This window comes from Orcinus orca, chromosome 14 (assembly GCF_937001465.1).
Source record: "Orcinus orca chromosome 14, mOrcOrc1.1, whole genome shotgun sequence".
In the NCBI taxonomy this organism is placed as follows: domain Eukaryota; kingdom Metazoa; phylum Chordata; class Mammalia; order Artiodactyla; family Delphinidae; genus Orcinus; species Orcinus orca.
Genome location: NC_064572.1, coordinates 83,135,294 through 83,158,212, shown reverse-complemented (window position 1 = coordinate 83,158,212; position 22,919 = coordinate 83,135,294). Strand labels below are relative to the sequence as shown.

The window sequence follows — 22,919 nt, the reverse complement described above, 5'->3', positions numbered from 1 at the left end:
GAAGGAAAAGAAAGAGGAAAAAGCTGCATTTCAGGCGGGGTGGGAGGGTGGGGGGACTACACTGCACTATACATAGTTTGGCAGGTTTTCTTATGTCTTTTTAGTTAAGCAGGTTTAACTTGTAAATTATATTTCCTCCTGGCACTAGAAGCCTCTGCGCAAACATCACTGTGAGCAGTTGCATGGTGTTCCTTCAAGTAGCTGAGCCATGGCCCACTTCACCGTTAGCCTCGTGAAGTCCGGCGTGGAATTGGCCAGGGTTCCTCAGTTGTAAGCAACTGAGACTGTCTCCCGCTGACTTACACCAGAAGAGAATTCCCTGGAGCGATTGAGAGAAGTATGGGAGAGGAGTTGGTGAATGAAGCCCCAGAAAGCCCCAGCTTTCGGCCGGGATGGGGGGGAGGCCGCCAGGGAGGCCACGTGACGGGAACCAGCCACAGAGCGAAAACCCTGAGGCGGCAGCGAGCTGGGCCGGTCCCGAGCTGCGTGAGTGAGGCCGGGATGGACGGAGGTTTGGCTCTGGTGGGCTACGGAGAGGGGGGGCGCAGCCGGGTTTCATCCCGGTTGCCGTGGGGAGTGGTTGGAGGGTTGTGAGCAGAGCAGCCACGTGGCCTGGTCCCCATGGGTCTGTGTGGAGGATGGAGGATGGAGGACGGGCCGGGGCGCAGGGTGGGGACCAGGTCGGGGGTTCGTTTGGTCCCTCGGCGGAGGCTCGAGCCGGGTGGCGTGGGGCATGAGAAGCAGTCGTTCCGAGCGTGTGTTCTCCAGCCTGGCGAGCGCGTCTGCGGCAAACACGGATAGGTCCTCGCTAAGTGAATGAATGAGTGAGTGAGTGAGGGCGGGGGAGCCCTGTGCGCTGGCCTGGTGGCTCCCGTCCCTGGCCACAGACCCTCCCAGCATCTCTGGCGCCCACTCACCGGCTCCCAGCTGCCCCTCTGTCTAGAGCACGGCAGCTTGCGGGGGAGGAGGGGCCGGTGAGCAGTGACCCCCTGACTGTCAGCAGTCAGTTTGCTTCCCGCCGTGTCTGTAAACCCAGGCCTTCCTCGGTGGCCCCAGTGCAGCGACACGCGGCCCCTGTGCCTCGCGCCCTCCTGCTTGCCCTGGCCCGGTCCTGGTTTGGGCGTCTGTGGGCTCCCAGCCTGGGTGGCTGCCCTCGCCACCAGGCGCGGCGGTGGGGTGGGGAGGGGCGGGGTCTGTGCTTCCCGGAGGGTGTCTACTTTGTGCTGGGGCTCCTGTAGCATCGGGGCCGCTTCCCTCGAACAGCCAAGCCTGTGGCACCAGCCAGGCCCAGTTTCTCTCTCTCCGAACCTTCTCTGGGCCGTGGGGCCTGTCTGGCTTCCGCAGGTGGCGCTGCCCGGAGGCAGGGCTCTGAGTGTCTGTCACCTGCTCTCCCTTCAGTGACGTTGGTGTGAGCTGGGAGGGAGGCAGAGGCAGCCGTCTGTAACTTTTTCCAGATATTTCCCCGGGAGGACTCCAGGAGGGGGACCTATCCTGAACACATAAGGTTGTTTTAAACCCAAGAAGGGGGACTGGAGGAGGGCGGCCTTGCCCGCCTTCCCCCCCGGCCCATTAAGTTCCTTCTGGTCCTTTAGAAGCAGCTCTGTTTGCCCCCCCGGATGCCAGCCCTGACCTCCAGCACCCCAGCACCCACGGCCTGCTCCCTCCAGTCCCACTCTCTGTAGCTCAGGGGTTTGTGTGACTGTGGCATCTGTGACGTGTGAGCTTCCTTAGGGCTGAGGCGGGCGTCCTTCACCTCCGTGTTCCAGACTGGTCAGGACGGACCCTTGATAACCTGATGGATGAACACATTGCTGACCAAGGGCAAAGGTCCCTGACTCGGGCAGCTGAGGACAGGGGTGGGGCAGCTGCTGCCAGAAAGTGGCTACCCTCTTATCTGGGTGGGCTGGGTGTTCCTGGTCAGCACCCCGTCCTCCTTCCAGGCCTGAAAGAGCCAGGGCCTGGCTCTCTGCCCACTTCTTGGACTGGTAGCCTTGCACGTCCCTGTCACTTGGGGCTCCTCTCAGAAGCTAGAGCCCTCTGTGACCGCTGACCCCTCTGGAGCCGAGAGCTTCTTTCACCATCGCACGCTCAACCCCAGCACAGCCTGCACGTAACAAATTACCGGTACATATTTGCTGAATGAGTGGAGGAAGGAAGGAAGGCAGGAATGAGTGAGACCCTTCTTCCCGGGGCCCCGACGGGCATAGATGGTGTCCTCCTCATCAGAGGTCAGAACAGGCCTCTTGACCTGGGCCTCGGCCAGCACAAGGAGCCCCTGGAATGGTCCACGCTCGGGTTACTGTGGAGCCGTGGAGCAGGTGCCTGGGCTTGGGGCTCTTCTAGGCCTCACTGGCTTTTCACCCAACGATCATAGTGTTCGGCTGAGGCTAGGTGTGGGGTTAGAGAGCAGATGCACAGTGTTCATGGTAGACAGGGACACCACTGTGGAAACGCGGTGCCGAGGAGTCCAAAGCAGTAGCTGTGTGTTGAGGCCAAACATAACCTTTGAGTTTCTGTTTCAGTTCGTCAGGATGCCTCGGGGGGCCTCCTGGCTGCCCAGCAGCCTGCAGAGCCAGGGCCACACTCCTGAGCTTTACCCGTTGCTTCTTCACAGAGACGGAAGAGGTGTTCTCCTTGTGTCTCGAAGGGAGGGCTCTGGAGGTGGCCCTTCACTCAAGGTTCTTCCTGTCACCATGGACAGGAAGAGGTCCCCTGTCCTCCTAGCCTGGGTTGTGGGGAGGCCTGTCTCCGGCTCAGCTGGGTGAACCGTTCACATCACAGCTCCTTCTGCACCCTCCTCCGTATCACTGACATGGAAAAATCCCCTAGTGTCAGAAGTCACGGGTCTCTCTTGTGTGTTTTTAAAGCCCATTAACTTGATGGACTCCATAACTCACTGAAGGCTCCGGACAGAGAGCCCAGACCTAATTACGGGCAGATGTCTTTTTTAATACTTTTTTTTCTCCTTTCCCTAATCTGACGTTACCCCTTTAATTGTGACTTTAGCAAGGGATCAGTGCAGGGTCATGTGCAAACGTGCTTCTTATGACTTGAAGAGTGATAGCTTTTCTGGTTGTTTTCAGCACACGCCAAAGAAGATGAGTCAAGGACCGACACTTTTCTCTTGTGGAATTATGGGTGAGTAACCAAGGTGGCTGTGAACGGTCAGTCCTTCTCTAGCCCTTCCACCAGGGCCTGAGTGCTCCAGGTGAGACGCTAAAAGCACTTGCGGGACACAGGCACAAGGAGCAGCCGTGGGGATTCTCTTCTGTGTGTTTGAACTGTTCGGGTCCCAGCTGTGCTCGAGTGGTGCAGGGGCTGCTGCGGCTGACTGAGGGGCCGGGCGCTGGTGTGTGGTTTACGAATCTAATCTCCAACAGTGATACTGAGAGTTTGTCTGATTATTAAAGTAATCATGTTCATTTTATTTTAATTCAGAAAATGCACCATAGTGTAACGTATAAAATAAAAATCTCTCACAGCCCCAATACACAGTTACAACTACTGTTAATATTTTGGTGTAGTTTATGTCCATTGCGTTTTTTACATAGCCAAGTCCATGACGAACATACGATTGTACAAAATTATTTACAAAATGTTTTTTCCGCTTTTTTCGCTTAGTAATAATTACCACCGTTTCCCCGCAGCGCTACAGTTGCCCATTCCATGCACTTTAATGAGGCTGTGGTACTGCATTGTGTGGATGATTCAAAATGTGTTTAACGATGTAACTGTTTCTTGGTAGTTGGGTAGAAGGACCGTTCTGTTTTCTGTTGAACAGTGACTCAGTGTCTGAATCTTGCTCTACCTTTTGGATTGTTCCTTAGGATCGTTCCCAGGTATGGAGTAGAGTGGCTGGAGAGCGGGAACATTTTCATTTTTAAGGCTCTTGCTTCCTATTTCTGACATGCTTTCCAGAAAGGTTGCCTCGGTACCCTGTTCCTACGCGAGTGTTAATTACCGTTTGTATAACGGGGCCAAAAAGAGGACTGTATTGACTGTATTGATTTCTCTCTGCTCCGGTTGGTTGGGCAGTCTCTCCTTGCGCGCTCGCCCCTGGGCTCCTGCCCCCTGCGGAGACACCTCGCCAGATGAGTTTCTGTAAACCAGGCTTCCAGGATGGGTCCTCTCTTTCGGGTTTCAAGTTTGTCTCCGCAGGACTATGTAAAGTCTCCGTTGCCTTTTGTCTCGGCCCTTTGCCTCTGGGCACGGCGGTTTCTTCTTTAGACTCAGTTCCCATAGGTGGGTGATGGGGGTGGTGCTGGGGGTGTCACAGTGAGCATGGCGCTGTGCCACGCGCCTCACATGCGGGACCTCCTGGACTCTGCAGCTGCTTCGGGGGGCGGGCAGGGGCGCCCACTCACATCTGGGGAAACTGAGGCCTCATGAGGTGGGTAGAGTTGGACCCGGAGTGGGTGAGGATTGTTTTCTTCTCACTCATGAGCCACAGCTCTATGGCAGAGCCCCGGGTGGCCCTCTTGGTGCTGCCGCCCAGAGGAAGTGGAAACAGGGAGCTCACCTGGCCTTGGTTTACCCGTGTGACACACTTCCGAGGCCTGTCCCCACATGGGGCTTGACTGAACACCTCGGTGATGGTTAACGGCTTGCGACAAACCCTCAGCGACCCATCCACATGGCCCAGAAGCCTGCCTCATTGCCTGCTTCCTGGTCAGACTCACAGTTGAGCTGTGGCTGGGCTGCCTTCCTCTGTCGTGTCCAGGAAGGAGAGAGGGGCTCCTGGGCACGCCAACCCCTCAGCCCAGCCAGGACGTCAGCTCTGAATTGGGCCAGACTAGTGACCTGGACTGTGGAGATGTTGGTCTTTATTTCAAGGCCGTGTTGTGCGTCGGGCTTCCTTGGCCTTTGCTACAAGTGCGTCAGAATAAGTTGGAGCTCCTGTGGGTTCGTGATGGTGGTGTTGGCACTCACATAGTCACTCTGAACTATTTACCTTTTCTAAGCCTCAGTTTTCTCATCTGTAAAATGGCTGTTAGGACAGCACTTGCCTCGTTGGGCGCGCCTCGAGCACTCTGAGACGTTTGTGAGGAGGTTGGCACAGCGTGAGCTCCATACACAATAGGTAGAGAAGGCTGAGGCCTAAAGTGAGAATCCTGCTCCTGCAGGGGGCCTCCATGCCCAAAGGGACCGCCTTGGTCTCCTTGGGGAGGGGGTGTGAGTGAGAGTCGCCCTTGCGGGGGAAGATGCTCGGGCCCAGGGACCAAGGCAGAGGCGTGTGGGGAGAGGCCTTTTCCCAGATTCCCAGCAGAGCTGGTCTGAGCCCGCAGAGCCCAGAGGCCTGCTTTTCGCTGGCGGGCGGGGGGCTGGGGGGGGCATCTCTGGCCGGGGTTTCCAGGATGGCCTGTGCCGCTGCTCCTCCGGGCTCTTGTTGCCGGGTGGCTCTTCAGGAAGGGCTTTGCAGTGCTCCCCTCGCCCTCGGGCTCTTCCCTTCCGTGGGGTCTGTCCCCCTCCTGCTCTGCTGGCTGGCACTAGGGCACTGCCAGGCAGTGGAGGGGCAGTGGGGCAGCCACTCTGTGGGGTCTGCACAGTTACCCCCACCCTCTCCTCAGTTTCTCTCTCTCCCACATGCTCATCTTTCTGTTCTCATCCCCTTCTTGGTTCCGGAGACCCCGACCCACCTGACAGCACGCACTACCAGGGCTTTTAGAAAAGTTCACCACAGTTCGTTTCAGTGGCTTGTTCTGGTAGGTATTTATTGAATACCTACTCTGTGTCAGGCGCTTGGGGCGGGGATAGAGTGAATCAGCCCCTGCCCTCAAGGGGGTTTCTATCTGGCGGAGGAGGAAGGCCAGGGAGCAGTGGATTCCCATGGATTAGGCCGACTTCCACGATTCGCGCCTGAAGCGGGCCCTCGGCACCGTAGGCGGGTAGCACGTCTTCCTGAGCCTCACTTTCCCCATCGGGTACGTGGCAGGTGTTTGTGGGATTTAAAGAGACAGTGGCACCCAGGAGGTGCCGGCTCAGCCCCTCCCACCTCCATCCCTTTCCTGCACTTGCTGAGGCGGGAAGGTCAGCGGTCCAAGGCCTTCCAGGCTGTGTGCTCGTGGAGACTCTGGTGGCTGCTCCAGCCAGTGAACCTGGGACTCGAGGTGTGGCCTCGCCCTGTGACCTGAGTAGCAGTGAGACTTCATCCTAGCTGTGCCTGCTTTTCCGTAGCAGGGAAGAGGACACCCAGTGGGTCGAGCCAGACTTTTCCAGAGGGTTTTGGGCCCTTCCTGGGATGGTCAGTGCTCAGCAAAGATAACACATCATAGCACTGGGACTTCCCTGGTGGCGCAGTGGTTAAGAATCTGCCAGCCAATGCAGGGGACATGGGTTCGAGCCCTGGTCTGGGAAGATCCCACATGCCACGGAGCAACTGAGCCCGTGCCCCACAACTACTGAGCCTGCGCTCTAGAGCCTGCAAGCCACAACTACTGAGTCCACGCGCCACAACTGCCAAAGCCTGTGCACTCAAGGGCCCACGTGCGGCAACTACTTTGCCCATGAGCCACAGCTACTGAGTCCACGCGCCTAGAGCCCATGCTCTGCAACAAGAGAAGCCACTGCAATGAGAAGCCCGCGTACCACAAGGAAGAGTAGCCCCTGCTTGCTGTAACTAGAGAAAGCCTGTGAACAGCAATGAAGACCCAATGCAGCCAAAAAAAAAAAAAAAAAGAAAGAAAATCATAGTATTATAATCACCAAACCCCCCTGCCTGTCTCCTGAAGAAAAAGGACTCACGTTCTGGCCCTGATCAGTGGAATTCTCGCGTAAGAGCTGGGGACAGCTTGGCCCTGTGACTCGGCGCATTTCCCTCCTAAGCCCCCATGCAAGAGTCCTAGCTGGACACCAGGATGAGTTAGAGTTTCATAATGTTCTTAAGAAAAACCAGGCAAGTGTATTCGGGTAGGGAGTGCCTGTTTGCTTCCTCTTAAAAAACCACCCTTGCAAGTAGCTCAGCCTCCTCTGCACCCACTGAGATAAAATGCTTTACTAATATAATCGGCCCTCACAACAATGTTTTGTTTTGAAGTACTTCATGCTCAGTTACTGTGAGCTGGATTACAGGCCCCTCCCCAACTTTGTCCGCCCCTTGTCCCAAGTTTGGGGACTTCATACAAAGAAGTGGTTTTGTTCTTTTCCAAAGTGGGGCTGTGGGGGGACAGAGGCAGTATGAAGTGTGGATGAGAGAAGCAGGGCAGAGTGGAGCCAGGCCACCGGCAGGCCGGGGCTGGGTGCCCATCATCAGGCTGCCCGCCTAGCCTGGTTACCTCAGGGCCCCTTGTAGCAGAGACGGTGCTGTGCCTCTTGGTTTCTTTTCTCACCTCCCAGACCATCCTCAGCACACCTGTGCTGAACTGGAATTTCTTCTGTAACCAGCTTCTCTGGGGAAGAGCCATGTCTGCCCGGTTATTGCGTTCTTGACACAGGAAACCTTGGTCAGGTGGCAGTTTCATGGGTGTGGCCCGCCCACTGGTTAGCTGGCCTGAGCGGCGAGCCAGCCCCCATTCCTGGCCGTGATTTCTAGTGGGTGTGGACAGGGGCCTGGCTGCTCCCGAGAGAACCTTTCAGTGCTGGGGAAGGCGGGGGCTGCCCGGGCAGCCTCAGCGCGCGGCTCCCTCCCTCCGGCTCCTCCAGCGTTTGCCGTGGGAGATGCTTCTTCACGCTAACCCAGGGTCACACGTGTACTAGTTGAATCTCTTTTGGTGAAACAGGGCAAGTGGCGGTGGTGGGGGTGAGAGGGGCCTCCACTCACCACCCTCGCCTTGGCTAATTGCACCCCTTGAATGAGTTCCGTGTTGCAGGGACACTGGACACTACACACTCCATTTTCCTCCTCGCTCAGGCCAGGAGAAGACCGGAAATCAAATAACGTGAGAAAGTGCATGAGACACCAATTATCCGAAAGGCCACTGGGAAAAGTTGTGTAAATACAAGTCAGTGGACAGAAAACAAAACAATTCAGATGCTAAAAAAAAAAAAAGAAAATTGGGCGGAAACCCATAATTACTTTAGGAGTTATGGTAATAAATTATTTATTAATGTAAATTACTTCACAGGCAAAGAACATAGAGGAAACTTGAGCAGAAGGATCATACATGATGTATAAAAAGGAATTGTAAAAATATCATAGCAGCCCCGCTTGTGCCACTCCGGTTCACGTTTGCAGCATTTTAATTATAAGCCCTTATTTTCTTTGTTTAATTACGTGGCTGTTAAAGTCTGCTCTCTGCATAAAAGGGTTTCTCCCTGGGGCACCCTCTGTACTAATTTCTACAGGGTAAATCATTTGGCTGTGTTGAGCTGTGCAGGTTGAAAAGATATCACTTCGAGATTTGGTAGCTTTTGGTCTTTTCACTCCACCACTGTTTGTCACTGAAAGTGGGATGTGATTGCACCGTGCAGGAAAAAGCCAGCATTCAGAGACTGAGCATTTCAGGTTTCCGAGAACAAACACACACATGACTGAAACAAAACGAACAACAGTGATAACAAAGCCAGAATTTCTGGTCTCTGTGGCTTTTTCCGTCTCTCAGAGATGGCCATGCTGCATATCATCGCTGGACCAGGGTCTCCTATAAGAAACTGATTATTAACCAAAATAGGCTAGTATATCCATATACAAAAGGGCATATGCATGATTTTTTTTTGGCCGCGTTAGGTCTTCATTGCTGCGTGCGGGCTCTAGAGCGCAGGCTCAGTAGTTGTGGCGCACGGGCTTAGTTGCTCCATGGCATGTGGGATATTCCCAGACCAAGGCTTGAACCCGTGTCCCCTGCATTGGCAGGTGGATTCTTAACCACTGCGCCACCGGGGAAGCCCCTATGCATGATTTTTAAAAACTTACTTTTAATGACTATTTTTATTTATTGTGGTCATGGGTGTGATCTTTCCATCTTTAAAATAGTGTAAGGTTTGTCCATACAGAGTGCTTTCAGTTTTTCCTTGCACCATTTATTGGTTTCAGACAGTGTTTCTGGAATAATGTATAGAATGGAAGTAGGTACAAAGTGTAGTTGGCACGTGATGGCTGTTTACAGTGAAAAGGGAGCCTCCCAGGCTGCCTTCTCACCCGTGCTGGTCTGACATGGGCTGGAGAGGGGCCCCAGAGTTGCCGGAGGACAGGGGCTGGCAGCTGCCGGACCGGCCTTGGGCACCCACAGTGTGGTGCATCGCCAGGTTGCCTTCCACGTGCAGAAATGGTCGTTAGGAGGCAGCCTGGCCCAACTGCAAGAGCACGGCCGCTGTTTGCTGGCTGTGTGTCCATAGGTGAGACGTGATGCTGTCTTGAAGTTCAGTTTCCCCACCAGTCACACGGGGAGCACTGTGGCACCCCACAAGATGAGTATTGTGCTTGGAATATGTGCTCACGCTTTTTCCCAACTTCAGCAAGGATCCCAATGGGGTGTCAGTTAATTAACAGTGAATGTGAATTTATCGACAGTTTCCTGAAAAGTTCTGCCAGCTGTCAGTTTTCTGTCTGCATAATGGCGCCCAGCTTTGCTGCACACATCGGTTTAGAGATGAATCGCAGGCAGCACGCTCTGTGCACACCCACAGCCGGGGTGGGAATCTGACGGAGAGGGATGAAACCAGCCTTTCTGTCTCTTCAGGGTTTTTGTTGCCATTAGCTTTTCCCAGCATATTTCTAGAGGTCGGGGATGGAGCAGGAGGTCCATTCAGAGCTGAAAGGGGCCGTCACAGGGCCCTAGTCCGCACTTCCTCCTACAGATTGGGAGGCTGAGGCCCACGCTCCCAGTGGCCAGTCTGGGGGGTTTTATTTACACCTCTGTACTGTCTGGGGATCCCACTGGGCCTCTTTTTGTGAGAGCAAAAACTTCCCAGAAGCAGTGGCAGCTGCCGTGCACCACCCCAACCTGGCTGGTGACGGCAGGGCCCCCGGTAGCCGCTCCAAACCCACCAGCCTCTCGGGCATCTCCCTGCGCCCCTTGAGCCAGCCTTCCACTTGCTGGGACCAGTGGAGTTTTAGTTATCCCCAGCCATCCTTGTCCCTTGTCCTCAGGCCTTGGCCGAGGAGCTTGGCATCCTGTGCTGTTGTTGTCCCTGAGCCCAAAACGCCGCTGACGTTTTATGATTTATTGCAGGTGAGGGGGCACAACCAGAGGCTGAAGCTTAGGTGGGCAGAGCCCAGGAACCTTTTCTTTCTGACACAGCTCTGAATTGAGTCTTCATTCTGGTGATACAGGGAAAGAGGCGCACCCGTGGGCCGGGGCCTCTAAAAGTTCATTTAAAAGTAGATGCCGCCATTGACGGATAGCTCATGTCATTGCCCTTTATGTCTTTCCACCTGTGTTCTTTTCATAAGACCGGTTTAATAAAGCTGGTTTCAGAGAGACACCTCAATTCTCTTGAGTTTCCCCTTGAAAGGGTTGGTGAACTTCTACCCCCAAATCAAGCATAGAGTCCTTGCAGCCCTGAGACCAAGTTAGCACAGCCCAACCCACAGGGCAGGGCAGGGCAGGGCAGGGCAGGGCAGGAGACTGGTGTCAGCACAATAGACAGGTGTGAAATCCAGGAATGAGTCAGCCGACCTTGATCTGACTGAGGCCTGCTGCCCCAGCCTGGGCGGCGGCAAGAACCTTCTGTACCTCGGATCTGTGCTTCAGGTGTTTAACCTTTTCTAGAAACCACATTCTGCTGTGGTTATGTCACCATAAGGCAGCCTCTAAACACAGGATAAAGATATCCAAGGCTGTAAATCTCTTCTGTCTTTTGAACGCAAGAAGGCCTGTAGTCCACTCAGAACCTGGGCCCCTGGGAATCTCCCTTCAAGTTTAAGGGCAGAAATGGAAACAAGAACATCTGAGGTCAGATGCTATTTGTGTTCCTCCGGGTGTTTTCTTTCTTTGAGCTCTGGATCTGTGCACGCAGCAGCCTTCTGCTCTCCTTAGTCACGGGGTGGTTTCAGGACCAAAGCCTGTGATGCGGCTGGGGGATCTGAGCTCCCGTCCCCACGTGTGTGCCCGTCGGCCTCGGGGAGTGTCCGGCTCGGTCGTGGCGCCTCAGCTTGTACAGACACCGTGGAGGCCACCTAGTCAGGCCGTCTGCGAGAGAGCTAGATGCTTACGTGGCTCGTGTGTTTTGCGTAGTTTGCCCCACATCCGTAGGAGGAGCGCCGTGTGCGCTTACGCCGCTCCTGTGTGCGACCTCAGCCTTGTGAGGGCGAGCTCGGCAGGGAAGTGAAGGAACTGGAGCTGCCCCTGAGGGTTGAAGGCAGGGGTCTCGCCGAGAGCTTGAGTGGCCGGTGCCTGTGTCCCGGGGCTGTGCCCCATCTGCTGGAGGCGTGGTGCCGGGAACCTCCCTGAGAAGCTCTAGGCCACGGTGTGTCTCGGCGGGAGGGGGGCTCACGCTATCCCCTTCGCGTGAATGGTGGGCCTCTCGGGCCTTTCCCACTGGCCCTCCATCCAGAACATGCCGTGCAGCTCGGGGTCCCCACCCCCTCCTGTGAAAAGGGACCTTGAGGAACTTGAAGGGCAGAGTCACCCTTTTCCGTAATTCTACCTTCTGTTGTTGGCCTCAAACAAAACAAACACCAGAACACCAGTGTTCAGTGACGTTCTAAATGCAGATTTTTGGAGACTGGGATGGTCAGCCCTGCAGAAGCTTCCTGGTGTGTCTGGATGGTGTGACTGGGCTGCCGCAGAGGTGTTTGAGAACCCAGGCCCCTGGGTAGCCTGCAGTCCGGAGCAGCGGTTCTCAACAACTTCGTGTTAAAATAACCTGGGGAGTTTATTAAAATGCAGGCTTCTACCCCTAGAGATTCTGTGTATCAGAATCTGGGCCTGGGAATCTGCATTTTAACAGCCCAGAGGATGCCCCTGCAGGTGGTCCTGAAACCACACTTTGAGACATCCTCGTGCAGAGCGTCCAGGTTCCCGTTCCAACCAGACCCCACAGAGATGGGTCCCTGGTTGCAGAAGGGCCGAGGCTCCACTGCCCGAGCCTTCTGCGGTGTGGTCACAATCACGGCTGCCGTCTCGAGAGCCTGTTCCGTCCTCGCAGGCCCTGTGCGAGGCAACTGTTAGCTCTCAGAATAGCTCTGCAGGGTGGTTATCACCAGTCCCCTCGTTTTATAGATGAAGAAACTGAGGCTCTGAGAGATTAATTAAGTCCCTTGCAGAGCTGAGGCGCGAACCCAAGTCCACACCCTTCCCACCATACCAAGTGAGCCCTGCTTAGTGGAATCCCCACGTCCACGGCCATTGTCACCTCTGGAAGAGTTATAGTTGTTTGTGCAGAAGTGGTATTGAATGGAGGGGCGGGGGTGTCCAGTATCCTCTCCTTGGAGCCGAACCGAGGCCTTTTGTACACCATGACGTTGGGCCTAATGCTCAGGGCGGTTTGCCATGAAAAATTAGCTTCTATTCCTGTTTCTTTTGTCTGGTGACCTGACCCAACAAATCGCCTTCTGTTCCCCGAGCGAAGGGGGAAAACACAAGGGCTAAACATAGCCTCGATTGTTTTTACTTTTCTTATATTGTACTTCTTGAAGCGATAAAGATAGAAACAATTAAAATATTATCTGCTCCGCAGACAGAACAAGTGGCCACCTGGCTGGTGTTGACACACAGTAGCAGTGCTCGGTATCGGGCAGGCTTCGTGTTTTCAAAGTATCTTAGCTATTGCGGTGCCAGCCAGGGCCCTGGCTAGTTCATACACAACCATCCCTGGCCGCGGTGGGGTGGGGAGTTCAAGGCACAGCCCAGGTTGGACCTGCCTGGCCAAGGAACGGTTACCTGTGCCAGGGACAGAGGATGAGCGAGACCAAGTGAACACCATGGTCTGCTCTGTAGCTTTTATCTGCTCTTCGTCATACCCTCCTTCTTCCACCCACCACCGGCTGAGGTCTGCTGTGTGCCAAGCTGTGTACTGGGCACGGGAGAGTCATGCTGGGACTGTGCTCCAGAACTTCTAGCTCAATAGATGACGTAGACACGTAAACAGATCATTAAAGTTCAGTTGATGTGAGCCACGTGATTGAAAGTCTAGGCAAAGAGCTGCAGGTGCCCGAGGGCTTGTATGAGAGGGCGTATCTGCAGAGGAGGTGATGTTTGAGTTGGCTCTGCAGTGGGAAGTAAGAGACTGGTGCAGGTCTCTGCAAAGGTGTGAAAACATGGAAGAACTCATGTGGGAGGGGAAGCTGCAGGTCCATGGCGGTCGGTAGTGCTGTACCCGCATTTAACCGGTGGATTGAGTTGAGAACTGACTCTTTTACTCCTCCCTACGACAAAGACATCTATGTATTAAGGTCAATAGAGGCTTACTCTTCAAAACAGAGACAGGTAGTTCCTGTAGGCAGGTAGGAGCACGCGAGAGTTAGCCATCCAACCCCAGTTCCCACTGGGGATTTGATAGTTAAACCGCAAAACAAGTCGAATGCACACCCCACTGCACAGAGATGTCACCTGTGCTCATTCCTGCAGTCGATTCATTAAACTTTAGTTTTATGTACTCTTCAGGGCTTTGTACACAAAACCAGGAGGAGTGGGCTTTATGGGCTGTTTCAGGGGTTTTCAAGGATGATCTTGGCTCTCCCTGACTCTTGTCTGACTTCTGCTGTCACAGGAAGTCCGGCGTGCCTGGAAGCACAGGGCCTACTGGGGAGACCACGAGTCGACGGGGCCCACGACGTGTGTGGGCCTTGGAAAGTTCTCTGGGGGCAGAAAGGAAATGGGACTGGAGTAGGGAGGCCCGAGTCAGGAAGCACCAAGATCACAAGGTAGCCACTGGAGAGACAGGACGTTCATGCTTAACTGGCTCCCACTTGCCCTTTGTCTCACGATCTCCCTAGAGATGGGGAAAACTCCAGGGCAGTGAAAGAAAAATGCGACAGAAAGTGGTATCTTCTGAGGATAGGACCAATCTCTTTTAAATTTCCCAGGTTTCCCAAGGCCTGGGACAGGGACCGTCTCCCGTGGGCTCTAGGCTCCTTAAGTTGGGGCCACTGTGGCGCCATCTTGGGGCCCTCACTGCCCTCGGTTTGGTCCTTGGTTCCTTCCTCATCGACCACATTTGTGGCCCATGTGGCACCTCAATGCCTTGTCCCAAAAGGGGAGTCGGTGGCGAGCGTTGTTTGATGGGAACTTCCTAAAAGACCAAAGGAGCAAACCCAGGGGAGGGTGGGGTCCTAGGCCCTGGTCCTCCACGTGTTTGTCCTTATAGAAAACGTAGAAGCTCCAGGGAGACAAAAATGAGAAAAATCAACCAGCTCTCTGCCAGTCAACCGTGAACATTTTCGTTTATTTCCTTTCTATCTTCCCATATATATAACATAGGTATTTTACTAAATAGGAATCACGCTGTCTCTGCAGTTTTGTATCCTTTCTTTACGCTTAGTATTGCATCATTAGCATTTCTCCACATCATTAATATTCTTTGAAACTGAGTTTTTCATGCTCCATGGTATTCCTCGGTACTTTATTTAACCAGCCCCCTACTGTAGGACGTTTCAGGTGTGTTTACCATTTTGCCATCACTCATATCATTTTGAAGAACATCGTCATACATAAATCTTCACTTGTTTCTGAGGATAACTTTTCTTCTTCTAAACCAGAGATGGTCGTGACTCAGTCAAGGTTAGTCTGTATTTTTTAAAATTTGACTCTAGTATTAGTTTACTGAACTTTCGACTGCTGACAAATGTCAAATTGAAACTCTTTTAAAAGAATGGTGAGGGACTTCCCTGGCGGTCCAGTGCGTAAGATTCTGTGCTCCCGCTGCAGGGGGCGCGGGTTTGATCCCTGGTTGGGGAACTAAGATCCCACGTACTGCACGGTGTGGCCAAAAAAAAAAAAAAAAAAAAAAAAAATGGTGAATATTTGAGGAGGGGTAGGTAGTGAGGACCTATTTTGAACAACATAAATGCTATTTGCAAAAAGATAATTTTTGGTAATGATTTGTCAGTTTTTAGTAATGATTAAGTTACAGGAACACTTATCGAGACTTGCCGCGTATCAGGGCCCGGGCAGATTTCAGGGATGAGATGAACTGGACGTTTAACGTCAGTCCTGCTTTGTTCCCAGCTGGCCTAACTTGGCAGATCTCTCTCCTGTCTCTCCAGCTTCTAAGGCCCTCCTGTGGGAACAGCCTCTGGACGATTCCTGCCATGTCCCCTGTCCAGGGTCCCAGCGCCTCAGGCTCTGCGTCTTATGGGTGCACAGGGTGCCCTGGAGGAAGGAGCGTCATATTTAGCCCTGATTTGGCTTTTCCTTTGGCTCGTGAAGCTCCCTTTGGGCCTCACTGGTCATTCCCTTTGAACCTGTCCAGTAGTTGCTGCTTGTGGCACTCAGCATGGAGTGAGTCCCTCAGGTGTGTCTCTCGGGGCCCTTTGAGAAGTGGCCACTGGTAGAGAAGATGGTCCTACAGTCCTTGCTGCCTGGAGCAAGGACGTCACAATTTTCTGAGTGATGGCTCATCCTGAACGACTAGTAAACTCCTTGAGGGCAGGGCCAAGGTCAGACTGCCTTGTGGTTCCCTCAGTGCTGCAGTGGAGCAAAAAGAGCAAAGGGCTTTGGGTTGGGTCAGCCTGGGCTTGCATCTCGTTACTTGTTAGGTGTGTGGCTTGGGGCCACTTACTCAACCCCCCCAAGCCTGGGTCTCCCCATCTGGGCAGCAGTGGTAGCCGTGCAGGGCACTGTGCTGGGTTACACCACCCACGGTGGATGCGCAGTAACTGATTGCAGTGCTGAGAATCAGTGTGTGTGAAATAGCTACTGAAAGTCATTTCAGATTTTACTTCTCTCCTTCTACTGACTGACTCGGTCATACTTTTCTCCATATTCACATTTGCAGAGTTTGTAAATATGTGTAGATTAGAAAAACATAGAAACATGGTAGCATGTTTGACCCCTGGCAGCACAACGTATTTCTTAACTTTGCTTTTGTATTGTGAACTTGAATACAAGAACTGTGTCAAGGTTGTTCTCCTAAAATTCTCAGCACAGTGCCTGATTCCATAGTAGAAAAATAACAAATAATTCTTGAATATTTCTCTAAAGTAAGGGTTCAAGTGCAAAAGCCCGCATTTCCTAGCAGGGTTAGCTTGTTGATCCGTGCATTCATGGAGAGACCCGAGTGTGTAAGTTGAAATTGTACCCTTACGTCTCTGCAGCCCGAGACTGACTTCTATAGGTTTTAGCCACTTTGTCCTCGATTTCAGCCAGAGAGCAAGTGAACACAAGGAAAGTCCTCAGTGACTGGCAGCTACTGTTGGTTGTGGAACATTTTGGTGGAGGGGATGTAAATCCATGAAATACCCAGTTTCTATTGTCGGCAAGTGTTTTGAAGATGGAGTTCAGATGCACTAACCTGGCAGCACCTCCAGCCCCTCTGAAGTTCTGATAGACTCATCTTTGGTTGTGGTCTTCCCACCAGGGCGTCGAGTCCCAGCCCCAGAGAAGCAGAGCCCTAAGATGGGACGTAACAGACACGTTGCCCCCACTCTGCTGCCGGCCAGGGCAGGGGTGAGGCAAGTCAGTTTCCCTTCTAGAAAATGAGAAGCCTTTGGGGTGAACAGTAGTGCTTTGGACTTTCCTGGGAGGCAGTACGGTATGTTGGACAGGAAACCGTCTCAGGAGTCCTGCGGGCTGCCTGGATCCTAGACCTTGCCCTGCTTCTGACTCAGTACCGTGGGACTCATGTCCCCTCTCTGAGCCTCAGTTTCTCATCTGTAAAGCGAGGTTGGACTGGATGGCTTTTAAGGGCCTTTCTGGCTCTAACATCCTGTTTAAGACGGGTTCTTGGTGAGGAGATAGAGGGCTGGCACGAAGGCCTTCTCCAATCCTGTTTCTCTTTGTCATTTACGAACCAGAAAATGACAGATGGCGAGACCTGGACAGGAAGTACCCTCTTCAGGTCGACCAGCCGAGCGCCGGCATCTGGGAGCGCCTGCCCGACAAGTGTCAGGACCGCGCTCTGTGGCGCCGGGAGGCCGCGACTGCCTGCGCGGTCACCAACCTGATCAAAGACCTCAGCCTCAGTGACCACAGCGGGAACCCCTCAGCGCCCCCCAGCAAGCGCCAGTGCCGGTCGCTGTCCTTCTCCGACGAGATGTCCAGCTGCCGAACATCGTGGAGGCCCTTGGGGTCCAAAGTCTGGACTCCTGTTGAAAAGAGGCGCTGTTACAGCGGGGGCAGCGTCCAGAGCTACTCCAACGGCTTCAGCACCATGCAGAGGAGCTCCAGCTTCAGCCTCCCGTCCCGCGCCAACGTGCTCTCCTCGCCCTACGACCAGGCGGGACTTCACCACCGATCTGGCGGTCAGCCCTGCCAGGGGACGCCGGGCTCGGCCACCTGCAGACAGGCAGGCGACATCTGGGGCCCTGACCCGAGCCCCGTGGGCGGGGCCCGACTGGACATGCAACGGTCCCTCTCCTGCTCGCACGAGCAGTTCTCCTTTGCGGAGTACTGTCCCCCCTCAGCCAGCAGCACCCCTGCCTCGACGCCGGAGCTGGCCAGACGCTCCAGTGGGCTCTCCCGCAGCCGCTCCCAGCCGTGTGTCCTTAACGACAAGAAGGTCGGCGTTAAGCGGCGTCGCCCCGAGGAGGCACAGGAGCAGAGGCCCTCCCTGGACCTGGCAAAGATGGCGCAGGTAAGAGCCCCAGAAGGTGCTGGAAGATGCTGCAGAAGCACCCAGGTGCTCATCGGAGCCTCCATGGCTCCTGGCCCGTCCCGGGCAACTGCAGGGTGCCAGTGTCAGAAATGCCCAGGAAGTGAGTTAGTTTCCTCATTTAAAAAATTCTGTACAGTGAAAGATGAAATCAAGCCCCCCCTTTTTTGTTTTTAAACATCTGTTTCTTTCCATTTAAAATCAGAAATGCTCTTTCCCTCTGCACACGTGCTAGCGGTACAGGAGCAGACAGATGGCGAGAGGCGGGGCATCGGGCAGTCCAGCGTCACCAGACACTGGTGGTCCCCCTCCTGGTACTTCTCTGGAGCCTCTCCCAGGGGCCCATCCCTGCAGCCGCCGTAGGAACTGCTGGCACAGGCCGGGATTCAGTGTCACTCAGATCATGTTGATCCTGAGATCAGTGCCGTGGGTGTTAGTTTTAAAGAACGAGAAATGGGGGGAGGCGCTTATTCTTTTGATTCAACTGCCAACAGTGTGAGACCATCCAGAAATTGTGATCACTCTGCTCTGTGCCACCTGTGTAATCATCCTTGCTGTTCGCTGTAGGCGAGGCCTCTGGCCACACACCCCTGTCGCTTGTGCTTTATCCTCCGGGTCTCAGAGCCCTGCCTCGTGCTAACACCGATCTTGGGTATGGGTTTGAATGAGATGAACTTGGAGTTAAGACACCATCATCAGGACAGTCTCCAAGCCTGAGGGCTGCCTGCGTTTGGTTCTCACTGCGGAGTCCCAAGGACCAGAGCGTGACAGTGAGGCCCGGGGAGCAGGCTTGGTCCTTGTGACCACCTGTCCACTCGAGGACAGATGGATGTGGTGGGTAGAACGTGGCGCTCTAGCTTCTGTGTCCAGGGGTTCCTCGGGTGCTCAGAGCCACGGTTTGAGCATTATCTTTTCTAGTCTTGTTATGTGAGCATCTGTCACGGCTGGGCTTGAGGGAGTAGGGACTAGCTTGGCGCTGAGAGGTTGGCCTCGCTCGTGAGCGTACGGCCACGTCTGTGCATGCAGGCTTGTCGTGTCCACCCCTTCCCAGGCGGGCACCACTGCCTTCCTTCAGTGGCCAGTGCTGCTTTTTCAGCCGGGCCTCCTTTCATTTCAGAATGAAAATACAGCTTCTGTTTATGGCGTTTCCTTCTCCTCTAGTTCTCCCTCCAAGCCTAGAGGTCCCCCCAAAAGAAGAGGTGCAGGTATCTCTGGTCTAGACCACCCACCTGACCCCTGAGTCCAGCCTTTCTGGCCACCTTTGTCCAAGAGCCCAGGCCCTGCCCTCATGGTCAGTTTCCCTTCCTCCCAGCGCCTCTCCAGGGGTGTCCAAGCTAGACAACGATCGAACACATTCATTCAAGTTGGACAGGCAGGTGGAATTTTCCTTCCTGGAGAAATGTAAATAGGTAAAAAGGCTGGAAAGGTAACAGATTTGGGTGACTGCTGAAGGAAACCCAGAGCCCTGAGTTGTGGGTACGATAAATGGCTTCAGTTAAATTTTCAATGCCGAGCTTATTTTATTAGCTAATAAGCTAGATAGGTAACAAAAACAACGTACAGGTGTAATTGTATTTTACTAGCCACAAGTTGGAATAACACCACTGGCATCACTGGAGACATTTCCCGTCCTCACTTGGGTAGAAACCATTTGAAGATATTTTGCCCCGTGGGACTGTGCCCAGATGTATGGACTGCTTCACTGGCTCCAGGCAGCCCTCCAAAGTCCTGAGGGGTCTGCCCTCATTCTGCCTGTCTTTCCCCAGCCAAGGCCTGGAGAGGGCAGGGTCCCGGGAAAGCAGAGAAGGGGCCCCTGGGAAGCGTGTGGGCCGAGGGGCTGCGGCCAGAGCCCTGGGGATGGATGGGCCCTGAGCCGCCCCCCACCAAGCCTCTAGACCCAGCCAGCCCTCTTCCCCTGGGGCGCCGCCTGCTTCGGCTCCCCCACCAGGTGATTCATGGCCTCGGGAGGTGGGCCTTCCTCCTCCCGGAGCCTTGAAAGCCAGGCCTAGGGCCACCTCTATGCATTTGAAGAGCCCTGGATGCAGCCTGGAGCATGTAGGGCCCTGCAGCCGGCACCCTGTGAGTGGTGTTGTTGCTGGGCAGGAGGGTGCGGGGGTGGGGGTGTGGGGGGGGTGGGGGGAACCTGCTCGCAGCCAGGCAGCGGTTGGTGCAGGACCCCAGACCCTGGCCTCCGCGTGCTCTTACCCACATCTTTAGCTGCCGGGAAGCGAGCGGGTCTGCACGTCGATGGGAAGGCCGGCTTGTGCCGAGGGTCAGCGCTGCTCTCTGTGTCCTGCTACCCTTTCCTGCAGCCGGATCGCAGACTCTCTCTCGTGGGTCTTTTGATCTTGCTTTATACGTTCGCCTCCCTGGCGGGAGGGGTTCCGCGTGAGCATCATTGTCAAGGAGCCCCTGTGTGCATGGGCTCTGGGCCCAGGTGCATGAGAGACTCGCTGAAGGTACAGAGTGAGTGCATTGCGGTCAGACCTTTGGAGCAACGGGCAGCTCTGATAAACCCCGGCCACCAGAGGCGCTGACCAGGGCTGGGACTCCCTGGGGTCTGTGTGAGCACCAGCAATGCCCAGAGCAAAGATGGTAGCCAGAGCCTCTCCAGGCTGCCACAGAAAAGGGGCCGGGGAGGGACCCCGGGAGAGTCAGGCGGGCAGGAGAGGCCAAACGCCCTGAGGTCCTTGTGCACACAGGGAGGCCCTGGGGTGGGCACCGCTCTGAGGTACGGGCTCTGAGCTAGAAGCTGAGGCCTTGAGAGGTAGATGTGACCTTGGGCTGTGTCCCTCCCAGCCCCTTCTGAGGAAACAGACCCTTCCGGAACACGGTGTTCACCTTTAGATCCTCACCTGGGGGGGCGGGGCATTGACAAATCAGAAGGCCTCAGAGATGGGGCAGGAGGCTGGCAGCCCTGGGCAAATTGCTTAACATCTCTGTGCAGCAGATAACACCGGCACTGCCACCACCACCAACATAGGACTGTTGGGAGGAATAGGGGAAGTCACATATGTGCGCGTGTGTGTGTGTGTGCTGTGTATGCTGTGTAAATGTGTCAGTGTGTGTGCACATGCATGTATGTGTGTAGCTGTGTATGGATGTCTGTGTGTAAATGTGTGTATCTGTGATATCTTTTGATACACGTGTGAGTCTTTATCTACACACACGTCACCTGCATGTGGGCCCAGGGAGCGCTGACAGATGCTGGTGGTTGTGATGGCAGGGCTTGGGCGGGAAGGCGTGGGCTTGCTCTGGGCATCTCCAGAGGCAGAACTGGGCCTAGAGGGTGACGTTCTGAAGACTCCCCTTTTCTTTATCTGACGTCTCCTTCCTTCTGATTTTACCCCCCCTTCTCTGTCCTTGCCACTTATTTCTTCTTGCTGGTTCCTGTTCTTGCCTCATCCTTCTCTTTTGAAAATGGGAAGGAGGCCTGCCCTGCAGCCCTGCGCAGCCTGCGGTAAACTCCATGTTTTGGAGCTGGGGGTTGTGAAATGGGGAGAGAATCAGAATCGCCACCTGCCAGAGGAGGCTGGCATGTGTGAGCGTTCTTGTCTCATGTCTGTCACCCGTGGTACCAGGATGGAAGGGACCCCAGGAGCCCACCCGACGCCCCTGCAGGTGCCCTGCCCTCCCAGTCAGGTCTCCGGGCACAGCTCCCAGCTGGCAGCAGCGGTGGCTCTTGTCCTTCGCAGCAGTGGGGGAGGGGGTTGGTGAGAATTGTGTTCAGATTGTCTTCGCTTCTTAAAGCCTGAGTGCCCGGCTCTCAGGCAGGGAGCTGGGTCCTGAGTGAGGGAGGGCGACTGTAGAGAGGAGGCCCCCTCGGGGAGGGATGGCGCAAGGACCTGGCCCTGAAAGGCCCTCCCTCCCTGTAACCGTGACTGCAGCCGCTCGTTCCACAGAGCCAGATGCTCAAAGGTGGCCCGGTGGTCAGTCTTGCCTCGTGCGCGCCAGGGCTGGTCCTGCTGCCCTCCCCACGCAGCTTTCCTCACGTGGTCTGTTGAGGTGCCTTCCGCCTGGTGTTTTATGTGAAGCTGCAGCCTCCTCTTTGCAGAGTGACAGCGTGCGCCATTGAGGGCAGGGCCCAGCCTGAGCCTGTGAGTTGTTTATTAGCGGGACTTGTGCTGACATTATTTATTACTGCTTTTTGGAGACCTGGTTTGACCACCAAGCATCGGTTGACTCCCGGTGAGACCTGGGCTGTGCGTGGCCATTTAGACATGGATCGCACGTGTGATGAGCAAAGATTTCAGCAAAACGACAGTCAAGGATTACCCGCTGAACGCCATGCCCGGGGTGTCATAGGCCTTGCTGTATTTTTAACTCCAAGCTGGTCAGCTTGAAAGAGCAACAAATTGTATTTCTCAGCAGTGCTTCCAACAGAAGGGAGACGTTTGTGAGGAGGGGTCAGGATGCTGGAACAGAGGTTTGATTGATTGCAGCTGCCCACACACTGAGCCCCCGAAGCTCCCAGAGCAGGCCTCGGAACAGGCAGCAACTGTTGTGTTAGCAGATGTTGGAGGGGCCGGTGAAAGCTGGCCGGGGGCAGTTTGGGGTAGGAAAGAAGCATGAGGTAGAAACTACGCTGAGAGCCGTGGTCCTGCGGACGAGTCCAGGAGAGGAGGTTGGCCAGGGCCGCGTGGGCTCTGAAGGGTGAGGGGTTGGTGGGGGAAGTCGGCGGAGGGCTTCTCGCAGACACTCATCGGTAATTCGTGCCTCTTTGCTGGCAGGGTCGTCCCTGGGTGAGGCCCCCTCTGGTCAGCCTCCCGCTCTGGCCAGTGTGCTGGTGGGGCCTGCCTTTAACGAGGGGTGGCCCTCACACCACTGGCCGCACTCCGGCAGCCCTGGCAGCTGCAGGCCAGCTGTGCTTTCTCTTGGCTCAGTCCTGGGCTCAGGCCTGGCTTGCCTGAGCCTCTGTGGCCTTCTGTCCCCTCTGCCAGCGGCCGGTCACCTCACTGGCTCCAGTTTCCTGACCCTTTGCACCCTTAGCATCCTTCCTGCTGGCCTGGGGAACTGTGCTGACAGCAAGCAGAGGAGTTCAGAGGTGGGTCGCCCTTCACAGCACAGAATGCGGATGGGTGTTAAGATCTTTGAGGAATAGTCATGGAAAGCCCTGGGATTCCAACTGGGATGACATAAATGCTAAATAAAAGTAAAGGCAAAACCACTGTGGGCACATGGGAGTAGTTGCTTCCTGTGAGGAAACAGGATGGGCTTGAACAGAGGAAGAGAGCCTTTAAGACCCAGGCCATCAGAGCAGTGGATGCCAAGGGTGGCAGCTCCTTCCATGC

At 54.8% G+C, this 22,919-nt stretch overlaps 1 protein-coding gene across 4 annotated transcripts in view; it reads left to right on the top strand.

Moving 5' to 3' along the window:
- FAM53B (family with sequence similarity 53 member B) overlaps positions 1-22,919 on the top strand; it is a 131,421-nt gene that overhangs the window by 58,786 nt on the left and 49,716 nt on the right. For all 4 annotated transcript variants that reach the window (XM_033420790.2, XM_033420789.2, XM_004265922.4 and 1 more), the window contains 2 exons: positions 3,084-3,138; positions 16,832-17,610. In XM_033420790.2, the coding sequence (XP_033276681.1) occupies positions 3,084-3,138; positions 16,832-17,610 (834 nt within the window). The remainder of the gene's footprint in view (positions 1-3,083; positions 3,139-16,831; positions 17,611-22,919) is intronic.